General features: G+C 42.4%; 1 protein-coding gene across 2 annotated transcripts in view; it reads left to right on the top strand.

The window, feature by feature from the left end:
* The first annotated feature begins 31 nt into the window (after window positions 1–31).
* uvssa (UV-stimulated scaffold protein A) overlaps window positions 32–18,575 on the top strand; it is a 30,954-nt gene continuing 12,410 nt past the window's right edge. Inside the window, exons 1-9 of one of the 2 annotated variants that reach the window (XM_076739390.1) lie at window positions 32–232; window positions 657–784; window positions 1,349–1,502; window positions 1,753–1,929; window positions 3,265–3,385; window positions 3,807–4,382; window positions 4,706–4,815; window positions 5,086–5,214; window positions 17,543–17,666. In XM_076739390.1, the coding sequence (XP_076595505.1) occupies window positions 675–784; window positions 1,349–1,502; window positions 1,753–1,929; window positions 3,265–3,385; window positions 3,807–4,382; window positions 4,706–4,815; window positions 5,086–5,214; window positions 17,543–17,666 (1,501 nt within the window). In that variant the 5' untranslated portion in view covers window positions 32–232; window positions 657–674. The remainder of the gene's footprint in view (window positions 233–656; window positions 785–1,348; window positions 1,503–1,752; window positions 1,930–3,264; window positions 3,386–3,806; window positions 4,383–4,705; window positions 4,816–5,085; window positions 5,215–17,542; window positions 17,667–18,575) is intronic. The other variant, XM_076739391.1, reaches the window with a different exon arrangement.

The following is an 18,575-nucleotide window of genomic DNA, read 5'->3' as shown; positions in this document are numbered from 1 at the left end:
CAGGGCTTTTATTCTGAAAAGTCGAACCGGTAGTACAAGTAACCAACGGAAATAAATGCGGTATTTCATAAGAGGAGGCTTTTAAACTATGAAAGGATGTTAATATGTAAACGGGACAAAGCAGCGGCCGCCAGTTTAAATACTTTTGACATAATTGGACGTTTGCTCACTTGGAGCACACCGCTGGATAATTTACTGAGTTTGAGTTTTTTATGAAGTAAGCGACCAGCTGGTGAGTTAAAGGGACAGGCTGTGTTTACGTTGTTAGCATTGTAGCAGCTAGCTAGGAGACACTGTTAGCCTTTTGAGTTAACGCTCATTTCCAACGTAACCTGGACTTTAGCAACGTTATCCTGTTGAGAAAAGGGGCCCGTCATGTGGATTTAATATTTCTGCATGTTTTTCATAAGTTTTGATTAAAAAAATGTGTGAACAAGTAAATTCTGAAGACTAACTCTCTTGAAATTGGTATTTAAAATTCAATGTAGCTAACGTAACCTATACTACATTCTTATTGGTACAGACTGTCAAGTTAACACAGGGTGCCTCGCGTTTTGTGGATGTTCAGATATTGTTGTCTTATGTCTTCTATGGTTGGTAGAAGAACTCCCCTCCAGGTAAACTCCTTGTATTCAGGTGTATATTCCTGTTCACAGGTGTGTTGATGAACAGTGATGGAGCTGTCTCAGAGGGACAGGCTGTCAGAGCTGGTGGAGGAGCTGACCACATCAGGAGAGCCACAGCTCAACCAGGACAAGATGAAGGAAATGAAGAGGATCAGCAAGTATGTCACGATCTGAAGGGCACATGCCTCACCACAGGGATCATTCAGGTTTAGTTAACTGTGTAGCATTAAGTGCTGAGAGGAATCAGGTTTACAGGTGATTTCACCAACTAGCACCTCATCTAAAAGAAGACAAAATTTAGAAAACTGAAGAGAAACAGGAGTGCTTTATAATAAATCTAACCAAAAACTACATGTGGTCTGTGGTTGCAATCAAAACATGCATATTGTTCACTGGCAAAAGTGATCGATACTCATACAAAGCACTTCAAAGCAAGGAGAAATGAAGCTAAACATGCTCTAAATATATTGTTTTTCCAAGGATAATATCCCTATTTCACTTATGAAACTACAGATACTTGATACTTTGAATCAGAATTGCTATTGATAAACAACAAATATGTCTATGAACATTATTCTGGTGAAAGATTCTGGGCAGGAAAACCATCTGAGACATGAGAGTCATGGTAAGAAATCACAGGATTAAAAGAATGCGGATAAGGTCAATAAATAAAACTGAATGAAAATAAGTCATGCCTCTTCACTCAATGTCTGTCCTCCTAGAGCGTCTAATGACTGCATAGACCACGTGTACCACTCAGTGATGTCCCAGCTCAACCAAGAGCACGCTGAGATCCGTCTGTCTGCCTTCCAGATAGCCAGCGAGCTCTTCTCCAGGTCACATCACTTCAGAACCCTGCTGGTGGACAACTTCCAGGTACTGGCATCGTGTAGACGTGAACGTAGACATGTAGATCAGCTCAGGTGTTTCTTTTATACTGTGCACAAAGACTACAGCTCCTAACTATACTGAAGAGAATGAGAGCATAATTTTCATTGCATGCCAATGTTTAAAACAATTTAAGAATCTGGATTTAAAAATGTCTGTATGTCACGTTGCCATCCCCTCTACTTCTCTTTCTCCTACATTTGTCTCCTGGTCTCTCTTGACCCTCCCCATCCTGCAGGAGTTCTTGGAGTTGACAGTAGAGACTGACTCGGAAAATCCCCTCCCTCCTCCAAAAGAAGTAGCCAGGAAGCTGAGGTCACTGGCCATCAAGACTGTCCAGTCATGGCAGGCCTCTTATGGGACGGCTTATAAGAAGTTAGCGCTGGGCTACCACTTTCTCAAACAGGTTAAGAAGGTGAGAGGGATTTAAAAACAGTACAGTACAAACTGCATGCTGTCGAGCTGGTCTATCAAAGTGTCACATTTTTTGAAATATAGTCCCTTTATTTGGAATCGCACAACAGCAGCAGTTCACACAATCATCTTTAGTTAGGCACCTTCACAGAGTGACCCATCATGCAGCTTTTTACAGAGAACATGGGGGGTTTGTCATTTGAAATTAATAAAGAAAGAAAGACAAGAAAAATAATTACATAAACAAGTTTTCGCGAAAGAAAAGCATTTCAAGGAAAACTAATATTTAGGATATTTCCACTTCTCCCACTTGTCCACTATTCCTGAAGCCTGATGGAGAAGGTGACTCTCAGAATTGATATAATGCAACTCCTCGTGCCATTTCTCTGTAATTGCTTTTCAAGCAGCATCACTCAATATTCCAAACAAGTGTTTTGTTTTAATATTTGTAGGTTTGAATGTAGAAGCCCAAAAAGGAGCTTGTCCCAACTGAAAGTAACTTTTGTTCCAAATATAGTCACTAATTCTAGATAGACTTTACACCAAAAAGTCTTTACTTTTGGACAGACCACAGTTCCTCCAGCAGATTTGTCCAACCAAACGTTCTCCATGAGGTTGAGCTTTCAATTCAATTCAGTTCAATTCAATTCAATTCAATTCAGTATTCCTTTATTAGTCCCGTGAGGGGAAATTCCAAATTACAGCAGCATCAATAAAGTGGATAGAGTAGTGTAAGAAGTGCTTGATATCCTCCATTGAAATACGCAGTATTTTGTCCAGACTTCCTTTGGAATGTTAGTTTCCCTTTTTGCATTTTTGTTTTATGTAAGTGGTCCTTCCTCTTTTAATCTCCTGAAGTCCCCCATATAGTCTTGACATGACTTTGAGCCCTATTCCCATGGACATTAATAGAAACTTTAAATAGGTTGTTTGCAAATGCCTATTGATTCCCTAACATAGAACTGTTAATGTGATGACCTGAAGAAATCTCAAACAGACTGCACTAATTTCAATTAAATATGGGCTTTCAGTGTGTCAACTTTTTTGGAAATGGGTTTGGAGAAATAACTCAGTAACACTTTGAAACACCTGCTGCCTGATGACTGCTGCTTCAAGGCTGATGTCTATCTTTTATATTGCATCAGCAGAGTGTCATATAACACAAACAGACAATTAAAATGTGTTTTTAACTGAAAGAACAGGTTGGACATAGAAGCCTGAATAAAAGCTGTAGCCTCGTTAGTTTGTGAACGACCACGGGTTCAGTCAGTCTGAGGTCCTTCTCCGGCTCAGGACTCAGAGACTAATAAGAACTGTGATGTGTCCATGTTTTAAGGTGGACTTCCAGGATGCTGAGGCCAGGACAGTGGCAGAAAGGAGGAGGGAGGAGGAGAGACAGAGGAGAATGGAGAGGCTCTACAAGGAGAAAGTGGAGGCAGCCTCCAAAGACATGGAGGGTAATCATGTCATTCAACAGCACTGCTGCTGCTGATAATGATGACAAGAGCAAGAAGAACAACTATAGATTCTTTACTGTCTGTCTGAACTGGACTGTACCAAATATCCTATTTTTACTCCACTTCTCTCAGTTTGACAGTCCAGCATACTCCCTAAAGCCCCATAATTTGTTTTTGTAAGGCACTTCCTTAAATGAGGCAAATATTTCTTACTTTTCTAATTAACTTTGTAGGTTTGTTATAAATTTGATAGCACAGAATGGTTTGTATGTAAATGACACAAAAAATCTGCCGTTTAAATATGTTTTGTATTTTTTCAATGTAAACTACATTTGAAGGTGTTTTCTGTCTTACAAAGAGAACAGTGACACCTCAACTTGCTGCTATTTGATTTAAGTTGTATGTGTTATTTCTTTGTCAGAGTCATACCAGGAAATTGAGGCAACGTTGACAGAGATGGAATCCTGCATGAGGCTGCTCTTCCCTGAGTTTGACCTTACAGGCATCCAGACAACCAATAGCAGCCCTCCAAAGTCCCAACCAGCCAATGAATGTCCATCAGTTGATGAACAGCCCTGCTGCAGCCAAGACCTGAGGGAGAACAAGAGAGATGGAATGATAGAACAGAGGGAGGAGGCCATGGAAGAAAAGAACAGCAATGAAGAGGAAAAGAGAGGAGAGGAAGACAAAGGAATGACAGAGAAGAGGAACAACAGGGGGGAGAAAGAGAAGGGAGAGAGGTCTGGAGATGAGACAAGCGAGGATAAAGAAAGGAGGGATGGGAATAAGCAAGAGGAGAAGAAGAGAGTGCATGTAGAAGATGAAGAAGAGAAGGGAGAAATCGAAACAACACAGAGGGAGGGAGAGGAGGAGGAAGACGATGAGGAAGAGGAGGACGGAAGTAGTGAAGAGGGAGATGATGATGATGAAGACTTGTTTATTCGGAACTCTGGGCTCATCTCTCACTCCTACAGTCTGGACCTGAACCTCAGTCCTGGTGGGTACAACTCACATGGACTAGGATGAAACGTGGTGGGAGGATGAAGAAGAACAGATCTGAATCACAGGGCAGATGAATTATGTTTCACTTCCGTTAACATTTCAAGATTTGGCATTTGGCCCTTGTGAAATAAATTCCATAAATCTTAAAATCCAGTAGATGGTAGTAACGTTCAATAGTGACAAAGCAGCCAATCGTAGAAATATGACGACTCTGTATCGTAGTCCACGTTCAGGGGCACCAGTAATCCTCTGGGGTCGTCTACACATGTAGTTGTTCTTTTTCTTTCCTTTGCTTTTCATGTCCTCCTCTCTCTGCAGGTCTTCACATTAAGGAGACAGAGGATAATGAGGCAGTGGTTTCCACGGTGAGAGACCTCCATAGACTTATAACAACCAAACACCTACCAGCTGTGCAGGGATGGATTCAGGTTGGTACCAGCCCACAGGGCTCAGATATCTAAACATGGAATCACTTATCCCATTAAAGCACAAAGAAACTAGTATATGAGATGAGAGGACCACCTACTCAGTGCTAATGCTGCCTCAATATCACTTCTTTTAGCTAAGACTACTACTGTTACTACTATTACGTCATGATTATAACCTAAGAGCCCTAATTCAGCCTCAGGTCTGTCCAACTGTTTCCTAACACGCTTGTCTGTCTGTCTGTCTCTCCATTCGTCTGTCTGTGTCTGTAGGTCTTCACCAAGTCAGGTGCTGAGCAGCAGCTGCTGAGGAGAGCTCTGGATCTGAAGAGGTCTTTAGAAGCTGCCCTGCAGAAACACAAAGAGCTTCACATTGATTACAAGACCAGGGTCCGCAAAGTGGTGAGTTCCTGCAGTATACGTTCATTACTGACTCAAGGTACTTAAAACCATCTGTCTGGGCATTTACCTCTCTCTCTCTCTCTCTCTCTCTCTCACACACACACACACACACACACACACACACACACACACACACACAATGTTCCAACTCATATTCTTTTGCAAAATGGAAGAATGAGTAAACATGCAGGAACATTTTGTCTTAAATGAGTGTTGCTGTGCCCACTGTGCTCACATGATGAAAAGAGTTGATCATTAGGGATCCTTCATATTTAAAGAGCATTTCTACATCACTGATGATAAAGCAGCACAATCATGGACTTATATTATACCAAAGTAAAGACTTTCTGTCACTGACACTCTTCAGTTTAACCATCTTTATATTTACAAAGCAAAAGCACAGGGTAGTGTACATCACTGCCAGCAGATGGCAGCATCTTCCCACAGATCAAGTAGCACAGTGTCATCACTGGACACTAACAGCCCAGATGAACCATTACAGAGGAGTGAGTTAGTTTGAAAGAACAGCTGCAGAGGATTGATGTGTTGATAATCAGCTCCCTCTCTGTCTCATTCCATCAGCCTGGAGAGAAATCTGAGCATCACTAAAACATACTAGTCCTAGTGGGACCCTCGTTTTCATTCACACCATCTAGTGGCCATTGAAAGAACTGCATGGTCAGTAACTTGTCACCACTCGGCTGTGGTCCTTGCTGCTTGTGTGGAACAAGTCAGGCCATCTTTAAACTGTGGAACACTCTAAGATGACAAGTCAGCTCATATTAAAGCCCAATTAAAACTATTACTGAGCTGTCTCAAGACATATTTCAGCAATGTAAAGAGTTTGGCCTGAAATTGCTGAAAATAAGTAATTCATTTTTATTTGCTGTCTACCAAAGATAATTAGAAACATAATGCTGGGAAGTTCAATGACCAAATGACATTGCAGATTGATTTGGCTCTTGTTATGTTGGGCTGTCCACCTTCGACTCATCGAAACACCTCCTTGTTGTTGCTAAAATGTGTCCTCTTTCTGTTTTCTTCTTTTAAATGTCTTCATTCCTCCATTCCCATGGCCTCCCAGAGGGAAGCCTTCTAATAGAGACAGAGACAGGGAGGATGGAAATATTAATAGTAAAGACATTTGAGGGACGTGAGGTAGCAAGGCAGAGCCATAATGCATAATGCATCAGAAACAGAGAGAAGAAATTGGGGAGCAAGGGGGAGGATGTACCCACTCGTTCACTTCACTGTCACTAATGTGCCCCATGGCTTGATGGCTGATGTGTCAATCTGGTCTCTCTATATCTGCCTTAGCATCGTCATTCTGCTGCTGTTTGGGCCGGCCCAAAATGGAGGCACAAACTAACCAGGTCTCGTCATAAAGCTTGTCATTTGGAAAGCCTTTCACTCAAACTAATTGCTTATTTGACGGCATTAACTGTTTCTGAAATGTCTGTGCTTTAGAGATGGGGGACTGGATACTTTTAGTGCAGAGAGATAGAAAAAAGGAAAATCTAAGAGCAGCGGACAGCAGCTTCAGGCTTTAGAGGACCAATGAATATAAACTGCTGTATGCGTTTGGAAAAAAAAGGCATAAAAGTTGTAGGCTGTGAATCCATCTTTAGCTGAACAGAGCAGCAGAGTGACAGTGACAGAGCGCCGGGCGTCTCGCTCTGCCTGGTTATCACTGTCAGGGACCAGTCTGCTGCACCAGCAGGCCCAGCACTGCGATAACCACACAACTTACAGCCCCTTTATCATAATTAGCTTTTCCTTTTTAGCCTTAAAAGGCCTTCCATTACTGGGTCCTTCTCTATCGGGCGAGTGACACGCCACACGATTGGTTTCTCTCTCAACGGGCCTCTCAATATAGTCTCCCATAACGGGGGAGAACGCTGGAGAGAGAGAAGAGGAGCGTTACAGAGGCAGATAGAGAGGCGTGTTTATTGAATGAGAGAATAAGATGGGGGTTCAGAAGACTATTGAAAAAAGAAATGCACAAAGCTGTTTTTTTCCCCGTAGCTGACTGCTGAGTGTGTGCATTTGAATGTTTGATGTTAGCTAAATTTCACAAAGTTAACATACAGCATGAGAATACGGCTGTTGATGCTCTTAGTTCCAGCCTTGTAGTTGGTAAAAACAGCTGTATAGAACGATGGTGCTTTACATCGAGAGTCTGAGAGCCAGCAGAGGATAAGGCCAGCATAACGACAGGAGATTTCTTTAAATGACACTATCTGGTGGCTGATCGAAGCCATAGCTGGAAGTGATGGCTGTGCTTAAACGCAGCACTGTGCTCTTACACCCTCAGAGCCAAGGATGGTGCCACTCTGGCCTCTCAGAGGTCTGTGTGAAAGGCAGTGTGGGGTAACAATGGTGGATCCACTGAAGCGACATGTTGCGTCTGTGCCTGCAGCTCTGAGCTCTTAGGCTGTGTGCAGCAACAGTGTTTTGGAAGTCAAAGGTGTGAGGTGACAGCAGCCTGTACTGTACGGCGGACATTTTTGCTGTCTTCCCTCTGACATTTCAGGTGAAGAAATGCAACTGATAGCTGACACAACTTGAAGAAACAGTGTTTCACGTAAATCATTTTGATGTGTCAGCGATACCGATCTGGCAGACTGGATTCTACATCCCTACTTTCCATGTCAAGGCTCCCTGCTGGCACACCCAGTTTGCCAACCTGTGGGTACTGCTGAGCTGTGGTACATGGCAGCCTTCTCAACCCAAACCATCTCGTTTGACTCGCTTTGGTCATGACATCGATGCCGTTTCTCTTCATAGTCCTCCTCTTCTAACTTCACAGCTATACGTCCGTGTCAATTAAAATGTCAAGACCGGCAGATTTAATCATCTCACCCTTCACCTTCCATGCTGTATATTAGCGTGGTGGAGCACGCAGTTATCCCCATTTGCTTGATTCATCGCGTCTTATTCCTCTTTATGATGACAGGCTGGTCAGAACAGCCATAGACACTTTGCCTTTACAGGTGGTGGAATGACCTGTCGTTGGACTTTATTTGTTTGACCTTTACCAGTAAAATAATTTTCTGCTAAGGAAAGCATCTCTGTAATGACAGTTTTCTCAGTACGAGCAAACGGGCGGCCGTCACAGTGTCTCGTCCAGGGCTTTAATATTTCGGGATAGCGAGCATGTTTGAAGGGACTTTTCAGGGAGAGCTATGACCAGGAGAATCCCATATGCATCCGTTGAGTGCTGCTAACTGAAAACATGGGCTCGTGTTTAGGAAAGGATAAGACATGCAGACTTATTTGAACATATCTGTTTTTAAGAGTGTATTCAGTCACTCCTGGCTCCATTCATACAGGCCCAGGCCTTGTTTACTGCTGATAACCCATCTTATCACTGCACAATGGATGTGGCCGCCTGTTTCTCACGGGAGATAAACAAAAGAAAGACTATCCCTCTATTTCTCTCCTCCAACTCTCCCTCCTTTTCATTTGTACATTCATTCTCTCAATGTGTCTCCTTCTGTACACAAGTAATATGTTTCTCTCTTGCTCTCTTTGCCTCTGTTTCTCACTCATTATACATTATGTTCACGGGGAGTCTTGGCGTTGTGTTTATTGCAGCTCAGAAATTTGGTTCATCAGTTATTCTTTCATTAATGGTGGAAAAATAGGATGCATATAAATATATGTAGTAAATAAAACTTAATGGAAACTTGGTGGAATAAAGGTCACTTCTAATGTGAGTATAGTGGCACAGCCTAATGCTTTCTTACTGTAGCTACAATGGATGTGCTTGGCTTCACACCTTTGGTTAGTTGCTTGTCGCATTGTGTTTTAGCCATAACAGCTACAAATCAAAAATATGAAAACATTATGCTGTTGGCCTTTGTCCAATGTGAATAATGACTAACCTTGCCTGAGAAACAGGTCAGCAAACAAATGAATGGATGAATTGTGGATCGGGAATCGAGCAGATTCACATTAAATACGGTTTCTTTGTCACTTTCATCATTACACTCTTACTCTTACTGGCACCGCAGAGATCCCTGTTGTCATGCTAACTTTAACACAAATGACCACAAGGAGTTCCATGCAGTGAAGAATATGGATTTAAATTTGGGAAAAAGAGAGTTGAGGTTTTGGAATCTGGAGTAAAAAAATCTGGTTACTGAATCCCAGAAGGGATAACATGCATCATGCTCAGACATGCTATAGTGCTACAGTGTCATTACTGTTGAACTGAATGTTTTACGGCTTTTGTCATAAATTGATGTGTTAAATTGTGAAATCTGAACTGAACCAGTGAATTTTTATGCGGTGTCATTATGTGTCTGACAGTTGCCTTTCACCTCTCTTTTGGCCAATCACAAAAGCATACATACTGCACATATAACAGAATCCTCAAGCTGATTTGTGGTTTATGAAAAACATTGTATGTCAGAAGTAAATGGCATCAAAATGCAGTCCTGTTTCTGCTGTTGGAGTCAAATTTAGTCAATCACTGACTCCATCAGGGATCTCTAATAATGCGAGAGGAGGTGGTTTCCATTGGAGATGATGGATCCACAGATGACGGGGCCAAACTGCGCTGCATAATCCTCCAGGGGTCTTTGAAGGGCTCATGCTCCTTTTCAGGACATTCCAGGTGTCCTCCCACAGCTTTCAGAGATCCCCAGTAAAAGGAGGAATAGCACTGTGTAATTTGACTTGGGCAGTGGGTGAGAGTATATAATCATGACTGTTTTGATCACAGATTGAGACAGGCTGGGAGGGGGAACTGAACCAGACAGCTGAGAATAAGCTCGGTGACAGGGAAAGGTTTGGGAAGCTCTGGGCTGGCTAATAGACCTGCCAGGCTAGGTTAGTGAAATAAAGATGTCACCCTATAGATCATATAAGCTGACTGCTCCCCAGAGACAAAGGGCGCGTCTCTGCGTGTGTTTGGGGGTGTTGGGGGTGAGGAGTATAATGGGGTAATGCAGCAGAGAAGAAGCAATGGAGAGAGCTTTTTTCTCATTAGTCTGGGATCCCATGGGATCCTCTCTAGGTAGTAATGAATAGGAGTGCAAGGTGGTAATAGAGATGTGGGATGTTGTGGCAAATCAAGCCCTGAACAGGTCAGACTCCACTGGAAGCTTTAGGCCTAATTAGTTTGTAAATATGTTGAAATCAATCAGCGGCAGTGCACCTCCAGCTCCTTTTCACAGATCAGAGAATAGTTTAAGAAGGATGTATTTTAACAGAGCTAATGACGAGAATGGACACAGGTTGATTTGTCTCTGAATACACTACAATACAAAAATAAAGTGTATAAAAGGGACAGGAAGTTGTTAGCTCATGCCACTACTGCTCAGTCCTTAAAGATGATCAGCTTATATTTTTAAAACCAGCCCTTAAATTTGTGCATTTATGAGTGCGAGAACATAGGCTCAGCCAATGGCACGTATCAGAACATGTGTAGCCTGAGCTGATGTGAAGTGATGTCATATGAATACACATATCAGGACAACACATCCAAAACAAGACAGAAAGCAAACATCAATATGATAAAAATACTGTTAAAACTAAATGACAAACAAGCATTATTCACAACCACGCAGCTGAGCCAGGTTGAAAAACTGACTTTAGAATTATCCATTTTCAGTTCTGTGGGGAAAGGCTTCTACAGATTGACCCCCTAAACAAAGCAGCTCATCTGTCCAAACGAGATTTTACAAAAGGTCAGACTGCGCTAGACACAAAAACATCAGCACTGCAGTCAGACTTTGGGTGGCAAGATGAACTTTCAAGTTCATCTATAGCTGCCCACTAACCTCTGGACTGACCTTTGACCTTCCCCAACAACACTTTGCCTCTCTTACGCATTTGAATATCATAGCAGCCAGTGGACCATTTTTAGAAGGTTTGAGGAGCGAAAAAGATGATTCTTTAGTCTTCAGAGCACACACGAGATCACACAGTGACAACAGTGTCCACAGTCTGCAGTGTGTATGTGTGTGCGTGCCTTCCTAATTTCTTTGTAATATTCTCAGTAAGATGACTGTGTGTTTATAAATGCATTTGTGTATAATGTGTTCATTAAGCTAACTGGTTCTCACTTGCTCTCTCTTAAGGAAAATGTCCTGTGATAATGATGGCATTAGAGACACTCAGTATTCCCAAAAGACATTTTCCATTTCAGCCTTAAATGTAGAATGAAATAATCTAGTCATTGTGTGTGTGTGTGTGTGTGTGTGTGTGTGTGTGTGTAGTCAGGTGGAGAGCTATATTAACTTGTCAGGGAGACAATGGAGACATCTCATAAGGCTTTTTCACCTCCTTGTGTTCTCCTCCCGTCTTCTCCGCCGTCCCTTCTCCCTCTGCTTTCACTTCATCCTCCTCTCACTGCTTTTCTCCTCCTCTGTGTGAGTGTGTGTGATGGTTAACCTACCCCTCCCCTCTCTGCCATACACCTGACTTATGGCTGTGCAGTAATAATTTGCCAGACCTTGGCAGGCTGAGTGTACATTAGCATATAAATAGCAGATGCACTGAATGCCCATCACAGTCGACTACATTTAATTTTTGGTTTATAAGATTGAATGGGTTTTTAAACGCAGCGCCATCAAACTTGCCAAGAGACAAATGAAGTCAGGGGAGCAGTTGTCCGAGGCGGCGACTTCACATAATTTTTATAAAGGATAAGAGTCTTACTTAGGGGGCAGGAGATGGGAGGGGAGAGGGTGAGATGCTATAGAAGCTGAATGAGCAAGACACCTGTGGAAGCAGCATACGTACTTTAGTGTCTAATCCTGCTCAGACATTGATTTTTTGCTTTTATCCAGTTGTCAATCTGTCTTCCTGCTCAAGATTTGTTACAACAAAGGACTAAAAGCATGTGGACACCCAACCATTACACCCATATGTGTTAACATGAGCATCCAAAACCACGGGCATCGAAGTGCTGCTGTGACACCCTCTGGTTTGAGGCTGTCCACCAGATGTTGAACCTGGCTGCAGAGCTTTGCTCCCGTTCAGCCACTTGAACATTGAGGTCTAATAAGGCCTGGTCAAAGGTATTGGAAGGGTTGAGGTGAGGCGCCTGTGCAGAGCAGTCGAGCTGTTCCACACCAAACTGAGAATGCGTCCTGGCTTTGTGCATGTGAGCCATGGGCTTAGTGCAAGAACATTTTCATGTTCTCATCCCAGAGCTTGTGCAAGAGTTCCAAGTCGGGTTTGGGAAAGTCTCCTGACTGCACACAGTTGTTGTAAATTGCTTGTTTCAGCTTCATGGATACTATCTGTTCATTAGGAGGAGATCATTAGCATAAGCCACCCTCCTAAAACTGCCTGTTCTGCTCAGTTTGAAGGCAGGAACCTCAAGTCCTGATGCTGAAAATCAGAGGACTAAAACATAACACATTTAGCAGAGTCAGTATTGTGGCATTAGAGGACCTGAAACAGATAATAATGTCACATCTGCCAACGTGTCTGTGTGGATTGGCCATGGCCCAGCACCCAACACACCTTTGTGACGTATGAGATCATGGTCCGACTGGTCGTACGAACCGGTTTGTATGAAGCACACTGTCATCTCACCCTGGATGGTGATGTACCACTTTGATTTGGCAATGGTTGACACCGAAAGCAACAGAGCATCAGTCACCAACTGTTTTGGTAATGTGATAATCATTTTACGTTGATGTAAGGCAAACTTTGCCCCTCAAACGTCTGGATTTGCTCCTTTTCTACATAAGTGGATATTCAGTATCTTGACATCTTGGCTCTTGAAACTGTTGTGGACTATTTTCACTATTTTATGACATTTCATAGACATAGATTACTTGCTCAATCAGAAACATAATTGACAGTGAAAAGGAAAACTCTTGCGCGTTGCAGCCTCAGCTCACTGTGGTCTCTGTGCTGCTCTGATGTTTGGTTGAGGATGTTTGTCACTGCACCGTCTGTTGAAGCTGTACCGTCAGGCACTTACTTTAGCAGCCACCTCCAGGAGATCTCTTCTTTATTTGGTTGTAAAAGACCTACTTATTTTTCTTTCTTCCTTATTTTCCCTGCTTTATTTTCTCTTTGAGTAAACATTGCCATTACAGTAACACATAGCCCTATTTTACTTAAACAACTTTTTTTATTTATTCTGCTCTGTCCAGGAACTATTTTTATTTCTATCTGGGCCTGTTTTTAATGTTAAAGTTACCAATATTTGTTTTGTCTTTTTCCCATTACAGTGACACATGGCCCTGCTTTTCTTAAGCCATCACTTCTAATTTGTCTGGTAAATCTTGAGTTTCAGTTAGAGAAGCAGTTTTTATCTCTTGCGGGAAACTCTGCATCGCTGTGTGATTTTCTCCTCATGTGTGTCCTACAGAATAAACCAAAGCTCTGTTAAAATGCAAAGCAGCCCCCCATGCAGCCATGTGGGGGAATAGAGGCCATATTTTAGCCGCGCTCCCCGTCAGCAAAATGTTTCTGGAGGAAAGCTAATTCTACTGTGAGACTTACAGCTCTGCCAGGCCAGCCGACAGCACTCGATGCTATCAGGATTAAATTAAGGTGAATTAGAGACAAAGAGGCAGAAAGAGGGGGAAAAGGGATGATGTTAGGGCAAGATTTTCCTCCAGCTGGGTGATCACTTCTTAGTCTTAGGTCATTGATCAGAGCAGAATAAACCAGCCGGGATTAAAGTAGACAAGCACAAAACCTATAGAGGCTATATCTGTGTGTATGTGTGCGTATACGTGTGCTGTGTGTGAATCCATTGTGCTGCGAGGATGAATAAGAGCCGAGGTGGAGTAGAGTAGTGAACAAAGTTTGCTTGGCTGTTTAAAATGTTACACTTCTGTTTAACAGCATTCTCTCAGCCTTCCTTAGTGAAAGAAATGAGATCAAGTGTGAATGTCTCTCACTCGAGGGGTGATCTGTGCAGCATCCTCTCTGAGATGATCAGGATCATTTGCAGTAATAACAGCTCTGTTTGGTCAGACTCGGGGGAATTCTACCTGACGACCTTTTCCTTTCTGCAGCATTACGTTTCACACTGACAGAAGTCACTTTGTGTAAGGTAACACTGAAATTCACTGTTTTATACTGTGATAATGAGCAATGTACTTTACTCTGTTTGCTGCTTTGAAAAAAGGAGAGGCACTTCAGTGGGAGCACACACACACACACGCGCACACACACACACACACACACACACACACACACACACACACACACAGATGAAATATAGAAGTATTTCTTTGACCCTCTTTGAAAGCATTTTACTCATTTTGACCACAACCACAGCACCTCTGACATTTTATTCAAACATTTGAGCCAAATTACTGCTGCCAGTGTTAAGGACAAAGGTCGGCCTGCAGGGTTCACTTTATGTGATGCCAGTGGTTGGCTTCATGTAGGTGGCTGAATTCTGAAGACTCTAAATTGGCTGTAGGTGTAAATACAGTTCTATAAGTACAAAAGGCACTCATTGGCAGAGCCTCACAGAATAAGTTGTTATTTAAAATGAATGGATGGAAGCACTGGCTCCCAGTGCCCTATATGATCAGCAACATCTTCATCAGGGTGGGGTTGTTAGTAGTTGGTAATGGGCTAATTTACTGAGCCACAAATGAACAGCTGCCTGCAGGTTTCAATGAAATATCCAAATATACAGTGAGTTATCAGCATTCAAGACAATACTGTGGCCACATCAGTGTTTGTCATAAGTTGTAATGGTAAAGTAACATAAGAGGTGAGGTAATGTGATAATGTATAGAAATGATCTTGTCTGCTCACTTTGACTCCAGATAGAAAAGAACACATTCAGGGCAATATGGCTCTTTTGATTTCATTGGACCTCAAAAGAATAACTTTTAATTCATAAAAAAAAATCCATTTGACCCATTGCCATCTTCTTGTTGTATGTTCAATCTGAAATGTTGTTTTCACATTTCTTAAATGAGGCCTTGTCTCTCTCCCTCATAGACTGCCCACCCACCATGCCTCAGCCTTTGTGGCTGCGTTAATGAGCACTAATTGGGCTTTAATTGTTTAGTTGCTAGTTAACTGAATAGTGAGTATTGCAATATGAAGTGTTTTAATTGGTGTGTGTGTGCTGGATGAAGAGGGCTGTTCAGGGTTGGGACATGGTTAACTGACTCTCTCCTGTGGCTCAGTGTGTGTGGGGGTGTTTTAGTAATCATCTAAGGACTCATCGTTTGTTAACTAATTCTAACATTTTAATGGGCTTTATCAGCAGTAACACGTCAGCCTTTCTGCCGCTCATGCGCACACACACACACACACACACACACACACACACACACACACACACGCAGGTATTACTCACTAATGAAAAAGAGGCCTTTGGGAATAAGAGGTTAGTTTAACTTGAGGTTTTACTGCTCCTCATAACGCTAATCACTGTGATTATTATGCTGCTAGACTGGAGTGTGTATATGTGTCCTCAGCTGTTATAGGCATAGCAGCCCCAACACACACACACACACACACACACACACACACACACACATTTGTGTTATGGAAATGACCCCTGTGTGTATAGGAGTGTTGTGTTCTGCATTGTGGCCAAGCCAATGGCTAACAACCTCACCAGGAAATTAAAAACCATAAATTCTGCTTAGAGCTGATAGCAGCTCATCACATGCGCGCACACACACACACACACACACACACACACACACACACACACACACACACACACACACACACACACACAATCGTTGTCATTCTTTTTTTCCCTGAAGCCAAAGGATCACACAACCCTGAGGAGGACAGTAAAGGAATGAGGGAGGAACTGGGTGTAATTATTCACCGTGTGTGGTTTGGTTGATGTTTGTATTCAGTACATCAGAGAGTGTACTTTTACTTTTAGTGGGCCTTATTTAGCTTTGTGCAGACACGAACAAAGAGTGAATGTATCTACTGAAAGCATGATACATTCACATTCAAAATATTTTATTTTAAAGCTTTTCTTTAACAGTGAGACGAATTCCGAAATGAAATATGATCATGACCATAACTCCAGAGAAATTATAATAAATGAAAATAAAACTTAAACAACAATAACAACAACATGAACAGCATGAAAGGCTGCCTTGTAGTATCGAGTACTCTCAGAAAGGCTGACTGGCTCTGAGCTGCTTTTATTTTGCACTGGTGACAGTACAGTTTATAATGGCTGTTCCTGGATTAGTTGTTTTTTCATCAGTGACAAAGCTACGCTGGGTCCAGTACATGCATCTTTTTGTTTTTGAAGAAGAAATGTTCCTGTCTGGAACACATGTAGAACATTGGAAGCTTCACTAAGGTGTGCTTGATTGCAGGACACTGTGCAGGTGTTAGATTGATGGAATCTACCATTTTGATCATTTCCCTTTGAAATATGATCAGTTTAACTTGTCAAATAGCATCAACAGGGTGTTGTGACTCTGGGGGTAGAGCAGTGTCCACTAATCAGAAGGTCGTTGATTTGATCCCTGGCTCATGCAGTGTATGCGTCTAAGTGTCCTTGTCCAAGATACTGAACCCCAAATTGCTGCAGATGCTGTTCCATCGGTGTATGAGTGTGTGTGTTGGTTATCACTCCTGATGAGCAGGTGGCACCTTGCATGCTGGCCTCTGCCACCCATGTATACGTGTGTGGGGATGGGTGAATGCTGGCTTGTGTTGTAAAGTGCTTTGAGTGGTTGAAAATGGCTATATAAATTCACTTTGTTTACCTTGTAGTGTGTGTGTGTGCGCGTGCGTGCGTGCGTGCGTGCGTGCGCGCGTGCAACTCCTCACCTGTTCTTGCTCTTGTTCACACTGGACTGTATGTCTGAGCAACAGGCCTGTCCTGTCTCATCTCTTTCAGCCGCTCTCCAGTAACTAGCTCACTGTACTCGTCTTTCTTATCTGTCTATCAGCCAAGCAGCTTTGCCCTCAGGTTAATATCCTTTACACACAGTCTCAAACACACACGCGCACACACACACATAGACACATGTGTAGTCTGACCAGACTGAGGACAAAGCTCAGTGCACATTAGGTGATGGATATTGATGGATAATCTTTGTAAAACTCGCTGCCCCACATAGACAAAGACACTGCAGCAGGTGTTACGGGTATCAAGTAAGTGGTCTTATGTTAGTATTATTTTACAAAACATACGTATCAGAGTTTGACAGCTAGTTCTCACTGCATACAACCCAAAATGCATTAGAAATATGCACTTTCTGTTAATAACAAACCTTTCTTAAATGCAGCTCAAAGTGCTTCACAACAACAACAAAAAGATTCTGTGTGTTTAAAATAGAACAAATGTTTTTCTAATTTTAATAAAAGCTGAACCTTACCGACTGTTCCTCAGATGAAGGCTTCTTCAAACGGAGAGGAGGAGGACGACGACGACGATGATGATGATGATTTTGATGAGGTTCCAGAGAAAGAGGGATACGAGCCGCACATTCCAGAGCATCTACGAGCCGAGTATGGTGAGTTCACCCCCCCCCCACACACGCATACACACACACACACACGCACACCTTAAATCTACGGACACGTGCATAAATAGTGGGGTTAAGCTACAAAAGAAGACCTGCTGCTGCCCTAATCTAGTAAGATTCTCACACACACTCTACAAACAAACACACACACACAGACACACTTCAAAGAACCAGCTGGTAATGTGCAGAAGTGCTTCTTAAATGGGTTTATTTATACAGCCATGGTTAAAAATATGTGTGTACATCTAAGTGTGTGTGTGTGTGTGTGTGTGTGTGTGTGTGTGTGTGTGAGAGAGAGAGTTTTTAATGCTTTGTTAATTTCATTCCAAGAATTCAAAATGAAATGGAAAAAAAACAAAACAAAACCATTGGCCAAGACTCAGCTGATACTTGGTTTCCTCAGACTAAGTAATGATGTATTCAAATTCAAAATTCATTTTACAAATGACATGTTTAGTCTTATTTGTTTGACCTTTTCTGAAAACACGACAGCCCTGGTCAATGCATAGTTAACTGAATATTGACAGCGTTCCCTGAACAGCCGTGTTATTTCACTTTAAAGCTCCATTCATTGGATTTTGGCCACTTGGGGGACGCGGAACAAACACAACATTGACATATTCTAAGCTTTTACAGTTGCATCTTTACATATCTGCAGACGCAGAGCAACGTCAGTGTTTGTGTCCACTTGAAGAATAGAAATCCAGTATTCACCCTCCTTTAGCTCTGTTTTTGGTCTCCACCTTCTCCTGAGAAACATCTGGTTCAGCTGCTAAATGCTCCACCATGTTCACCAGCTGGTCTCTGAAGTTTCTCTGTCACTCATATGCTGCTGTGCAGATAGTGCACTGTGGAAACTGGAGGTTAATTAGAGGTAAAACTGAATGAGATGAATTT

The sequence above is a fragment of the Chaetodon auriga genome, chromosome 9 (genome assembly GCF_051107435.1).
Source record: "Chaetodon auriga isolate fChaAug3 chromosome 9, fChaAug3.hap1, whole genome shotgun sequence".
Taxonomy (NCBI): Eukaryota; Metazoa; Chordata; class Actinopteri; order Chaetodontiformes; family Chaetodontidae; genus Chaetodon; species Chaetodon auriga.
Note: the sequence above shows the minus strand (reverse complement) of the source record. Positions and strands in the feature narration are given on the sequence as shown.